General features: G+C 63.6%; 3 protein-coding genes across 3 annotated transcripts in view; 1 reads left to right on the forward strand and 2 right to left on the reverse strand.

The window, feature by feature from the left end:
- GOLGA7B (golgin A7 family member B) overlaps positions 1-417 on the reverse strand; it is a 6,946-nt gene extending 6,529 nt beyond the window's left edge. Inside the window, exon 1 of the mRNA XM_085325761.1 lies at positions 361-417. Coding sequence (XP_085181887.1) covers positions 361-417 — 57 coding nt within the window. The remainder of the gene's footprint in view (positions 1-360) is intronic.
- A 1,365-nt stretch (positions 418-1,782) lies between these two features.
- SFRP5 (secreted frizzled related protein 5) lies at positions 1,783-4,000 on the forward strand. Its single transcript, XM_085325760.1, has 3 exons — positions 1,783-2,308; positions 2,855-2,932; positions 3,334-4,000. The coding sequence occupies exons 1-3, from the start codon at positions 1,783-1,785 to the stop codon at positions 3,672-3,674; spliced, it is 945 nt and encodes a 314-aa protein (XP_085181886.1). The 3' UTR covers positions 3,675-4,000.
- Positions 4,001-7,040: 3,040 nt separating this feature from the next.
- Positions 7,041-12,259, reverse strand: ZFYVE27 (zinc finger FYVE-type containing 27; the record flags this gene model as incomplete). The annotated part of the gene is made up of 10 exons (XM_085325676.1): positions 7,041-7,897; positions 8,116-8,197; positions 9,123-9,169; positions 9,422-9,566; positions 10,011-10,082; positions 10,451-10,581; positions 11,322-11,434; positions 11,658-11,753; positions 11,931-12,117; positions 12,199-12,259. Coding segments are annotated over 10 exons (999 nt in total), but the record flags the coding sequence as incomplete, so codon positions are not given.
- Positions 12,260-12,263: the final 4 nt, after the last annotated feature.

A 12,263-nucleotide genomic window follows, 5' to 3' on the forward strand; every position in this document is an offset into this window, starting at 1 on the left:
CCGCGCTGCGGCTCGCTGCTCCCTCCGGGGCCGCCGCCGCGGGGGCAGCAGCGCCAACAGCTCCGGGCACCGGGGCTCCTGCCTCCGCACGGCCAGCCCCGGGCATGCTGTCCCCTCCGACGCGTCCCCTTCGGGGCCGGGGCTGGGTCACCGCTGCGCCCCGGGTACAGCCCGTGCCCAGCACCAACCGAGCCCCGGAGCAAAGAGGGCGCCGGGCACCGCTGCCGGCGCTGCCCCCGGGCGCCCGGGCACCTGGGAACGAGGCAAAACGGGTTAACAGGCACCGGGGCTGTGAGAAGGGGGGCAGCTGCTCGGGCATCCGCCCCCCCCCCCCCCCCCCCACGGGGGATGTCCTCCTACCGTGCCGCCTCGGCTGGCTGTCCCCGAGGTCCCCCGCGCAGAGGGGGCTGCCCCCATGGCCTGCCGGGGCTGCCTTGCTGCTCCCGCGGCACGGGAGCGGGCAGCGGCGCGGCACGGCACGGCGCGGCACAGCGCGGCGGCCTCGCTCCCCGGAGTGACAGGCACAAGTGCCGGCCGCCCTGTCAGCTCGCGGAGCCGCGGCGCCGTGCGGGACGGGGACGGGCGCCKGTGCCAGGCTGCGCGGAGAGGGGAGCGCAGAGGGAGGGACGGCGCGGCGTGCMCCCACGGCGGGAGCTGCCCCAGCTGGAGGGGGGCAGTTCCAGGGGCCGGGAGGCCTGGCTGGGGATCAGCGCTGGCCCCGGGCTGGCCCGGCGCTGCGGGGGCTGCCTCTGCCCCGGCTGGCCCCTGGGGCGCCTCCCTTGCCGTGCCAGCTGTGGGGCAGGGCTGGAGGTGCTGAGCCTAGCTCCAGCACMTCCCCACAACCTCGCCGTCCCCGGCTGCAGGGGACACCCGGGGGCGCGGGGCGCCGCGCAGGGACCGGCTCCATCCGTCTCGCCCCTCCGGCTCCGTTTCCTCGGCCTCTCTGTCCCGCTCCCGGGGAGACCCCGCCGCGATTAGCCGCGCTGCCCTGCCCCGGCCCATCCATCACGGATTAGCTATTTTCTATCAGCGTTTATCTCGCGGCTGCCGTGACAGCCGATGCCTCCAGCGCCCTGCCGCCGCTACCGGGCAGCGCTGATAACGGGCCGCTCTATCTTATCGTGCCGCCGGCGGTTACACATTAACGGTGCCGTCGGCGGAGAGCCGCCAGCACCCACCCGAGGGGCAGCGCGGGGCTCCAGCGCGCAGGCGGGTCACGGCGGGCTGGCGGGCCGGTCGCTGCCCCAGCCCGGGGCAAAGGGTGGCTGCTATCGCCTGCCTCCGCGGGGCTGTTTGCTCTGCGGCCCATTAGCGGAGCCGCCTTATCCGCGGGGGGGAGTCTGGGGGCGGCCTGGAGCCCCTTGGCCGGGCCGGGGCATCGATCGCGGGAAGGGGAGGGGGCGCCCCGGGTRACCCCGGCAGACGGGTGGGCTCCGCCCGGGGTCCCCGGCCTCGCGCCCCCCGCCCAGCCCGTCTCCCAGCCCGGGGCGGGGCGGGGGCCGCCCGGCTCCCCGTCCCTCAGCGCCGGGCCCGGGCCAGCCCGCCGCGGGGCCGGGCCCGGTGGCGGCAGCCGGAGCAGATTGGCTGCCGGCGGGGCCTGCGGGCCCCTTTGAAAGCGCCGCGGCGGCGTGGGAGGCGCTAGGGGAGCCGGGCAGCCGGGGGCCGAGCTCCCTCGCCCCGCTCCGCTCCGCTCCGCTCCCGCCGCGCCAGGCGCAGCCCCACTGCCTGCAGCGGGCGGCGCGGGCAGCGGCGATGCCGGTGCTGGTGCCGGTGCCGGTGCCGATGCCGCGGGAGGGCAGCGCGGCGGCGGCCCTGGGCACGGCGCTGCTGGCGCTGGCGCTGGCCGGGGCGCCGGGCCGGGGGCAGAACTACGACTACTACGGCTGGCAGCCGGAGAGCCAGCCCCACGGGCGCTACTACGGCAGGGAGCCGCAGTGCGTGGACATCCCGGCGGACATGCAGCTCTGCCGCGACGTGGGCTACAAGCGCATGCGGCTGCCCAACCTGCTGGAGCACGAGTCGCTGGGCGAGGTGAAGCAGCAGGCRGGCAGCTGGGTGCCCCTGCTCGCCAAGCAGTGCCACACGGACACCCAGCTCTTCCTCTGCTCGCTCTTCGCCCCCGTCTGCCTCGACCGGCCCATCTATCCCTGCCGCTCGCTCTGCGAGGTGGTGCGCGACTCCTGCGCCCCCGTCATGGAGTCCTACGGCTTCCCCTGGCCCGACATGCTGCACTGCGCCAAGTTCCCCTTCGACCACGACCTCTGCATCACCGTGCAGTTCGGGAACAGGCAGGCCACCCCGCCGCCAGGTAACCCAGCTCGCGAGCACCCCTCGCCACCTGCACGGGATGGCCCCGGGGCTGGGGGGAGAGCAGAGCGCAGGGGGTGAGCATGGCACCCACCAAGAGCTGCTCGGGGAGCTCTCATGTCCCTCTCCTCCCCAGATGCCTGGGGTTCCCCTCGAAGCAGCAAGGAGAGCAGGCAGCCCCAAGTGCTGCACCTGCGCTGTCCCCTCTCCCTGCATGGGTCTCAGCCTCATGCTGCCCACCACAGGGTGCCCACCCTGGGGCAAGGGACACATCGCCCAAAGGCAGCTCAGGGCCAGTGTCAGGAGCAGGCACAGAGGGTTGTGACGCCCTTCAGCCTGATGGCACTTTCGGTGCTGCTCACCCCTGCATGTCAGCAGCTGGGGGGGGGGGTAGGCACGGGAATATCACCCCACGAAGTGCTCTGCGTCCCCAGCATCACCCTAGCACAGCTCCCCAGGGAGCTCCTAGGGGGTCCCTGTTGAGCTGGCCCCGATGACAAACCTCAGCAGTGGTGCAGCTGGGACGCTGGCTGATCTCTCCCCACAGTGTCCAAGATCTGCACCCAATGTGAGATGGAGCACAAGGCGGATGGCATGATGGAGCAGATGTGCTCCAGTGACTTCGGTGAGTGCTGGGGTCCCCTTCCTGGCCCTCAGGGTGAGGGGGGTCCTGAGAGCCCAGATGGGGATGGATGGCCAAAGGTTCACACCTATGTGGCTGTCCAGGGACAGCCCCATCGAACCCCTCAGCTGCGCCCTTGATCTTTGATGGTGGGAGACAAAGTGCAGCACAGGACGCTGTCAGAACTGAACATTTGGGAGGGTCACTGGGGGCCTCTTCCTCTCCCCGCCTTCCCCAGAGACCACCCACCCTTCCAGGCCCTCCCCTCAAGGGACTGATTGCACCCTGTCCTGCAGAGGCCCCTGGCCCTAACCACACAGCACTGGTAGTGTTCCATGGCAGTGTCCCCCCCAGCAATGCCCCCCAGCAATGCCCTGTGGCAGTACCCCATGACTGTCCCGCAGTGGTGAAGATGCGCATCAAGGAGATGACACAGGAGAACGGGGAGCGGCGCCTCGTGGCTGCCCAGAAGAAGAAAGTGCTGAAGCTGGGCCCGCTCAAGCGCAAGGACACCAAGAAGATGGTGYTGTACATGAGGAACGCGGGCACCTGCCCCTGCCCCCAGCTCGACAGCCTCAGCGGCAGCTTCCTGGTAATGGGCCGCAAGGCGGGTGGGCGCCTGCTCCTCCTCGCCATCTACCCCTGGCAGAAGCACAACAAGGAGATGAAGTTTGCCATCAAGTTCATGTTCTCCTACCCCTGCCCACTGTACCACCCACTGCTCTAYGGGGCCGGGCAGCGCTAGGGCCCCGCCTGCCCCCTCCCAGGACTCCTGCCTTCACCAATGGGGCCAGAGCACCAACCCTGCTCTGCACCCCTGGGACCCCTGCTCTTCACCCCTGAGATTCCCGGCAGCATTTGTGGGAGCCTGGATCYGCACCTGGACCCCTGCCCACATCTGACAGCCCTGCTCTGCACCCTTGGGACCCCTGCCCACAACCCTTGATCTGCCTCCTTGAGAGCCTGGCTCTGCACTGGAGGCCCTTGGCTGCCCCAACACCCATGCCTGGCATCCYTGGGTCTCCTGCCCTACCCCAACTCCTCAGCCTTTCCAAATTCCCACTCCAGGCTCCTGAGCATCCCATGTCACCCCCAGCAAAGCTCAGCCTGAATCATCCCATTTTCACAGGGACCCCTCCAGCCAGGGCAGGTCCCTCTTGCCCACCACTGTGCYTACCCAGCCCCAGCCCCTAAAACCAAGTATGGGGAGCAGCACCAGCCCCAAGCCCTCAGCTGGGGACAGCCCAGGGCTGCATAGCCTGGGTCCCCCCAAGCTCTGGGGCTGAGCCCAGCAGACAGCAAAGATCCACAGAAACGCCTCTGGCTCCTGCTGGGACTCACTGTCCTCCTGCCCCCACGGCCCACAGGGGCTGGGACAAGGCAAGTTCAACCTCAAACCCTTCCAGAGCAGCTCTGCAGTGCCCTCCCACATCCCCTGGCAGTGCCCCCAGCCAGGTACCTTGGCCCTGCTACCCCAGCGCACTGTACCACGCGCTGCAATAAATTATTCTGCCTTAGAGAAGATCCGTGTCCAGCTCCCTGCGGTTCTTGGGCAAATGTTCCCCCAGGCTCCTTTCCTGGGGCTGGGACAGGCACAAAGGGGGCCCCGACCTAGGTGGCTGAGCAGAGGGAGCCCAGAGAGCAGAGAACACTTAGACCCAGCCCTTACCCGTGTCCAGAGCCCAAGACTGGGAACTGCAGCCAAGCTGGGGGTCCCAGCRGCCACAGGCACCAGTGGCTCCTGCAGGGCACCCAGCATCCCTTTGCAAGGGGARGAGCTTCTCTGTCACCTCTCCGCCCTTGGGTCATCTCAGGGAGCTGGGGGGGGGCGAAGATGGGGGCAAGGGAAAGGGTTGTCTCTGCTGCTGGAGCCCCACAGCCAGGGCTGTGGGCATTTTATAAGAGAAGCAGCTTCCACACATTGCCCCAGGGATGGATCCGGGGCTGGAAAGGGGAGGTGCACACAGCAAGGCTGGCAGCACTGACCCTGGACCCATCCTCCATCCGCAGCACCTGAGAGCCTYGGGTACGGGCAGCTCCCAGCCAGCCCACCCATGCAACAGGGTGCCAGAGGCACCTCCACCACCTGCATCCCACAGCGCGGGCGCTTGGGCAGCCCTCAGCACCTGCCTCTGGGCTCTGCTCCCCGGGTGCTGGAGCAGGGGCTGCCTCTGTCCCTCTGCCACCCCCCACGGCAGCACCGGCAGGAGCCCTCCCAGCAGCCAGGGTGGGCAGAGGGGCCAGTCTGCCTCCCCCCATCCCGATCCAGCCTTGTTTACCCAGTGCATACTTGAGTCGGCTGCGTCACGGCGCGTCCCGCCGGGTTATCCAGGCACGAASGCGGCCGCCAGGATATTTACCCAGTGCCTGGCTGCCTCACACTGCAGCCTCTCACAGGAGCTGGCCCTGCCGGAGGGGAGGCTCCCGGGGTGAGGGGGCAACTCAGGCTGCAGGGTGGCTGTGGTTAGGGCCACTCCCTGTGCTCCCAACCTGCCACCGAGGCCTCCAGGGCACCTGCCCCACGGCAGGGAAGACCTCTACTCATGTCACCCTTGGGCACAGCCCCAGCCCCAACAGCCCCCGCAACCCCCTGACTCCCCTGTTGAGCTGCTCCACACAACCCGTGTCTTAGTGCAAGCACGGCCACCAACCGTGCAGCAGACAGGAGGAAGGGGGCTGAGAAAAGGGACTGGGGGGCCAGAAAGGGCATTTACATCTCTCTCCAGCCAGCCAGGACATAGCCCAGCAACGGACAGKGGACAGCCAGCCCCCATGACACCCTTAAAAAGCCAGTATGCAACCTCCAGCCCTTCCCTGCTGCTGGGCACAGCCTCCACCTTGCAGCACAAAGTGCAGGGGAACAGGGATTTTCTGCCCCCATCACATAYATCACTTTGTTATAAAACTTACAGTAGGTAAATAAAATTCCATCTTCCACAGCTCAAGTTCATCTGTTGCCCTTTGTATTGTGCGTCATTAACAGCTTTCTAAAGAGCTTTCAGACATGCATAGACATCACATTCATCTCTCCAGGTGTTTTCGCTAGAAAGAGAAGCGACCTCTCTGCCTCCCGTCRTTAGGTGTCTGAGTCCACGGCCAAGGAGAGTGCTCAGGGCAGGGCCCGGCGCAGCAGTCTGGGGCTGTCCCACGCAAAGGGGGCACATGCACTCACTGGGGACACCCAGCACTTTCCCAGCCTGGTGGACGTCGAGGTCCTGAGGGTGCTGGGCAATGCCAGGCAGCTGGAGAGTACCGGCCCCCCCGGCAGCAGCTGGCTGGCAGGGACCCAGGCTGGGGCCGTTCCCAGCCGGGCAGCAGCCAGGGTCACATTCCAGGGATAGCTGGGAGCTTTGCTGTTCACACAGCAAAAGGTCACCCTTGTGAGCGCAGGCAGCTGCCGGGACCACCGCCTGGGCCAGGCAGGGGAAGGAGCAGCCCCAGGGAGGCACAGAGCAAACCCAGCACCTCCCACCAGAGCTGTGAGGCTCCCTGGCCCCAGCCAAGCAGGATCAGGCCCTTGTACTGATCAAGAATGAGCAGCTCCACACTGCCCCAAGCCCAGGGGGACAAGGCCACACTATGACAGATGAAAACCACAGTAAGCAAGGGGACTTGGTAGTGGTCACCTCCACCATACCTGCATGTAGCTGYCTTCTCCAAAGACACTGTGCCTGGGAGAGGCCCCTGGCCCTAACCACACAGCACTGGTAGTGTCCCATGGCAGTGTCACCCCCAGCAATGCCCCGTGGCCTCCTCCAAGCACTGTGCAACTCTCCCATTCCTCCTTTCAGGACTACCCCTGCAAGGGGACCCACTATCACCCACAAGGGGAGTCAAGGGAACAAGGCACTTCAGCCTAGTGGGGTGGACACAGCCACTGAGCAGCCCCCAGAGCAAGGGGCAGAGAAACAGCCTYAAACTGACGATAAGGGCACATCCAGGGCTACCCCTGTTCTGGCAGCCCCCGATATTCCATCCCTGCTCCACTTGCACCCATCGCCCCTCCCAGGGCAGCAGAATAGAGGGTACCATCTCCCGCGTGCCACAGCCGCAGAGGTGCTGGAGCAGTCTGGTAACAGGGCAGCTTTCACTGGGGCAAGACAGCAGCCAGTTAATGACAAGAGATTTATTGGTTGTTCTCTATATACACTTAATATATTAATCTGTAGTAGAAAGCAGCAGTCACTAAGTACACAGACCAGCCCAACTCACACCTCTCACTACAGCTACCCAGCYGCGTAGCCAAGCCCCAGGCTTACTATCTCCATGCCTCTGCTACAGCCAAACATGGGGGGAGGAAAGACTAGACCTGGATATGAGAAGGCTGAGGAACACAGGATGCCTAGAGCTAATGGAGCTCAGCCGAGTCAAGACCAAGGACCTCATCTCTTGAGGACATAGGAAGAGCTCTGACTTGATCCCAAAAACAGTCTCCTAGCTCAGTCCTCAGAAAGGTAGGGACACAGCCCTGAGGTTGTTCTGGTCCTGCCCAGGAGACGAAGCCTGAAGAGCAAAGGATGGTTCCTTTACCACTGAGCTGGGCCACATGGCCTGGGCCACCTGCRGCAGGGAACAGTCTGCACCAGGAGTGCCCGGAGCTTGGAGCAGCACTGAACAGCTGCCAGGGGGACAGACGAGGGGAGGTCATGGGTGCAYGGCTGTGGGCAACACTCTGTTTTGAGCCGGTTTGTGGCAGATGCTGTGCAGCAAGGAGATCTGGTCTGCCTCCCGACGACACCGGCAGGAGGAGCAACGAGTACAAGAGTCTTTTGACAGGGATGCCAAGCTGGCAACCAAGTGATGGAGGCCCCAGCAACAAGGGCAGCTCCTCCATCGCCCATGAGGTGGTGCAGGACCCACATCAAACAGTGCAGGGCACACAGGCTGGCCAGGCCTGTTCGAGTCATTTGACAAGCGCCTGGTTGCACAGAGCGCACACAAAAACTGTCTCCCGCTGAGCCTCTGGGGCTGGAAAAGAAAGCAGCTGTCAGGGATCCTCCCCGTTTCCCCAGCACATCACCCACTAATGGCACAGAGCTACTCCAAGAGCTACACAACCATCACCACCCTGCCCCAGGCTACAGCGGGCAGGTCCTGCCCATGCTCCCCAACAGAGCRGGGGCAAATCTGGGCAGCGGACAGCACAGGTCAGAGCAAGAAGGCTTTGTCCTCCACCTTCCACTCACCTGTGGCTCCCATCACAGCCTTGGGGACTTTGAAGGAGCAACATCTGGAGCAGAAGCTGTTTCCACAGTTACTGCAGCTCCGCTGTGGACAGAGATAGGGGTGAGACACACTGAACAGCACTAGAAGCTGATGGGCCCACTCCCAGCCCTCCCTGAGGAACACCRCTGCCACAGCACTGCTGGCAATCCTCCCTGTAGAAGGCAAAAGTAGCTGTAATCCCTGCAGCAATAACAGGGGCAGTTTGCCAGAGACACCTGGACCTGCATGCAAGTATACACAAAACATCCCAGGTAGCCTATGTCCAGCCTGAGAAAGCCTGGGACCACAGGCTCAGGGACAATACATCCATCACTTCTTATGCTGTAACCCAATGCAATGGAGGGATGCAAGCTCAAGAGTCTCAAACACATGTCAGACTGAGCCAGGAGGAAGGCGAGGGGGCCATAAGCCTGGAGAACAGCATCGAGACAGCAATGTGCATCTGCAGGAAGCAAAAGACAGACCTTTCTCTAGACCAGGGGAACAGGCAACAAGCACCCTGTCCGAGGGCTCAGACCAGACAACAGGGTGACCTTTGCTGCTCCAGTCACACACACTGTGGTGGCATTGAGGTTTGTTCCCACCTCAACGTGAGCCCACAAGCAAACCRATGCTTTGCTTTCATCCCATCTCACAGGAACTGGGCTAACCAGTGCACAGGAGCAGGTGCTGTGCATGAAGCAGTGCACACATGCAACATGGAAGAACCTGCCCCCAGAGCAGGGCCTTGTGCCCAGCTTGCACACTGCATGTGCCAAATACTCCACAGCACAAAGGATCCCTGACAGCATCAGGCACGTGACAGCACCCAGCACTTAGCTGAGGTCATCCGCTGCTGGGCTGCGGCAGATGTTGGCCTGAGCTCAGCCACCAGAGCTGCAGGAAAAAGCTAGGGTAAGCCAGATGCACACAAAACTTGTGTCCCAACRCAGGCAGTGAGCTGGGGCAGGAGCAGCTGAAGACTCACCCGCTTCTTGAGCACAGAGAAGGTGGCTGCGCAACCCGTGCAGTTCCCTGGAAGAGACAGAGAAATCAGATTGCCCAGGATGAGCAAAAGGCACAGCAAACCCAAGCCTGTAGTAAAGGCTCAGCTCAGAAACCAGGCTGCTGCATCCCCTCCAGCCTTGTGGACACACTCCCCGTGGAGAAGGGTCTTGCTGGAGGTGCAGCCAGACTCTGTCAGATACCAGACCACTCTAGCGRTTCCCAGTTCACTGGCCCCGACTCCGTTCAGCTTCCCCAAGCAGCACCCACTTCCAGTCTTACCAAAGTTGTTGCTGGGGTAGCGCTTGCGCAGGCGCTCRGTCAGCCGTGACACCTTGCTGCGAATCACCTCATTTTTGCTCATAAAACCATTATCTGGGAGGCTGAGGTCAAACTCTGACGAACACTGGGAGCTCTCGTCATCCTCCTGCAGAGAGAAGGGCCAGCTGAGCATGAAGGGGTGGCTGGGGGCACTGCCCGGGGGCACTGCCCAGGGGCACGAAGGGCAGCCGGGCCTAGCGGTACATGCCAAACCAGCAGGATACTCCACCTGGCATTRCCACAAGCCATGGCCAAGCCTGGCAGAGACTTGCTGCCCCTCTCACACCTTGGCAGGGCAGTACTCACCATGGCCAGCAGCTGGTTCTCCTTCTCCCGCAGCATGGGACAGAGAAGACAGGCAGTAGAGAGGGAGATTGACTGCAGAGGTGCCCAGTCCTGCACCCATTTCCCTGAGCACCCAGCTCACCCTGGCCAGACAGCACCCCCTGAGGGGCTGRAACACCCCCATGTTTGCCCCCTTCTCCACAGAGCTCTGCTCTCTCCCCCTCAGCTGCCCAGCAGGCACAACCCACTCCCACCAGGCTCAAACCTCAATAGCATCCTTGAACTCTTCATCAGGCTCTGCCTCCTCAGCCTCCTCCACACTGCCAGGGGTTAGGTCCTGCAAGATTTACAGAGCTAGTTGTGCTATATCCTCATCTCTGTCCAAAGAAGCGCCCATGCTCCCAGGACAAGTCCCAGGGCAAGGGATGAGCCCCCTAAACATTCCCCTGYGATGGTATCAGTCCTAGGCTGAGCCTCCTCCTCCCCAGCCAAGTCCAAACACATGGCAGAAGGATGAAGCCAGACCCCCAGCTTCACAGTGCAGCCCTCTGGCAACACAGGATGTGCTTCACGGCAGGACAAACAGGTTTTCAGTAAAGCAGGAAGCTGGAAAAAGCTTGTGGGCAGAAGGACATAGCCACAAGCTCAGCCCTATGGTCTGGCTGTACCTCCCACCCCACAGCTCCCCACTCTGTCCCCTCTCACCTCCRTGCTCGTGGGTGTGGGGGTCCGATCCAAGGGGGCAGCAGGTGGCAGGGGTTCAGCAGGCTCTGGCATGCTCTCAAGAGGTTTGGTGCCCAAACACTGCTCAATCGAGGCCTTCAGCTCCAGTATCACTGATAAGAGGGGCACAGGCCTGGAGCAAGACGGCACTTACCTTCCCGCAGCCCCTCCAAACAAAAGCTGGCTGCTAGAGCCAATCTCCAGCGCCCAAGACAGCTGCCCTCTCTGACCATCAGGGCATAAAAAYGTCAGCTCACACACGAGGGTTAGGCCAGCTGCCAAGCTGGGAACAGGAAGGAAGCCCACACCTGCCCCACCTCAGGCAGGGAAGAGGAGGCACACTGGCCACAGCTTAGTCTCACAAACCAGCCAGGATCTCACTCAAACCTACCCCAACATGGGCCACAGAACAAGAAGTGCCTCCAACTCTTCTCCTCCCCACCCACAGCACATCTCCAGGCCAGTGCCGCGCATTTGCCACAGGCAGCAAAGGCATTTCAAGGCCTGCTGTGGCTCAGAGACGCTCTGTGCGGAACAGGAATAGGCACTGAGAGGGGTGGTGAGGTTGGCACTCAGGCAAACTGCCAGGTCCGGGTTTGCCACAGCGCARAGCGCAGCAGTCGGCCAGGAAAGAGCACCCAGGCCAGGACAGACACGAGGAGAGCGCGTCACCTCTCACAGCTCAAGGCTCTCTTCACCCAYTGCGCTGCCCTCTGGCTGGTCTGGGCCCCACATTCAGGGCTAATGTGGGGCTCCCAAAAGGGCCCCAGCAGAGGGCAAGGGCAGGATCCCTAGCTCCTTTCCTCATCGCATCCCACTCAGGGCAGCGGGCACCTTCAGGGAAGATGCTTACCACGGTAGAACTGGGCATTGCCCAGGAAGAGGGTGCTGTTGAGGATGGCCAGGACCCAGCAGAGGGGCAGCAGGTACAGGATGCAGACAGAGCCCAGCAGTGCCCCATAGAACCTGCGAAGGGGCAGCAGGACATATCGATCCCTATGTGGCAGCACACCAGCCTCACCCCACAGCATGAACCCTCACRACCAGCCATGTACATCCTCTCCTTCACCTAGTCCTCCACCCARTCTCTCTGTACAACCGAACACATGAGCTGTGGCTCCGCAGGCCCTCTTCCCCCCAAACCCAGGCTGCGAGCCCCACATGGTATGCCTGACCCAGAGCTACTCACTGGGAAGAGACTGTGGGGTTCTCCCAGTACAGCACCCGATACACCGCCTCGCAGCTGCAGCACATCCCACTGAGGAACGCCTCCAGCTGGATCAGGCTACAAGCGAGACCACYGAGTCAAAAAGGGCCCCCAAACCCACCCCCAAAGCACCCTGCAAATACGCTTTACAGCGGCCAGGTCAGCGCAGACGTGGGACCCCAGCCTCCACGGGAAAGGCTTCCYGGCTCCAGGGAAGGAGAGGCCCCAGCAGGGGCCAGGGCGCCCAACACTTACAAGCCCTTGACCTGGGCGACGGCCTCCTGCCGCGAGAGCTGCACCTTGCGCAGGTCCTCGCGGCGGACGCTGTGGTACCTCCGGCGCCCCAGCTCGGGCTCCGAGGGCCGGGCTCGGCACGTCTCCTGCAGGTAGCCCAGCAGGGCCGGCACCAGGACCAGCAGGGCCAACACCGAGTACCAGGCAGCTGAAAGAGCCGGGAGCCCGTGGTCAGCCCGCGGCCCGGCGCGGCAGGCGGGGACGGCGCGGCCCGGCCCGCGGCTCCCACCTTGGTCCAGGGTGAGCAGGAGGAAGTTGAGGCCCAGGCAGACGAGCAGGGAGCACAGCGGCCGC

The sequence above is a fragment of the Rhea americana genome, unplaced genomic scaffold, assembly GCF_003343005.1.
Source record: "Rhea americana isolate MKP2758 unplaced genomic scaffold, rheAme1 scaffold_122, whole genome shotgun sequence".
In the NCBI taxonomy this organism is placed as follows: Eukaryota; Metazoa; Chordata; class Aves; order Rheiformes; family Rheidae; genus Rhea; species Rhea americana.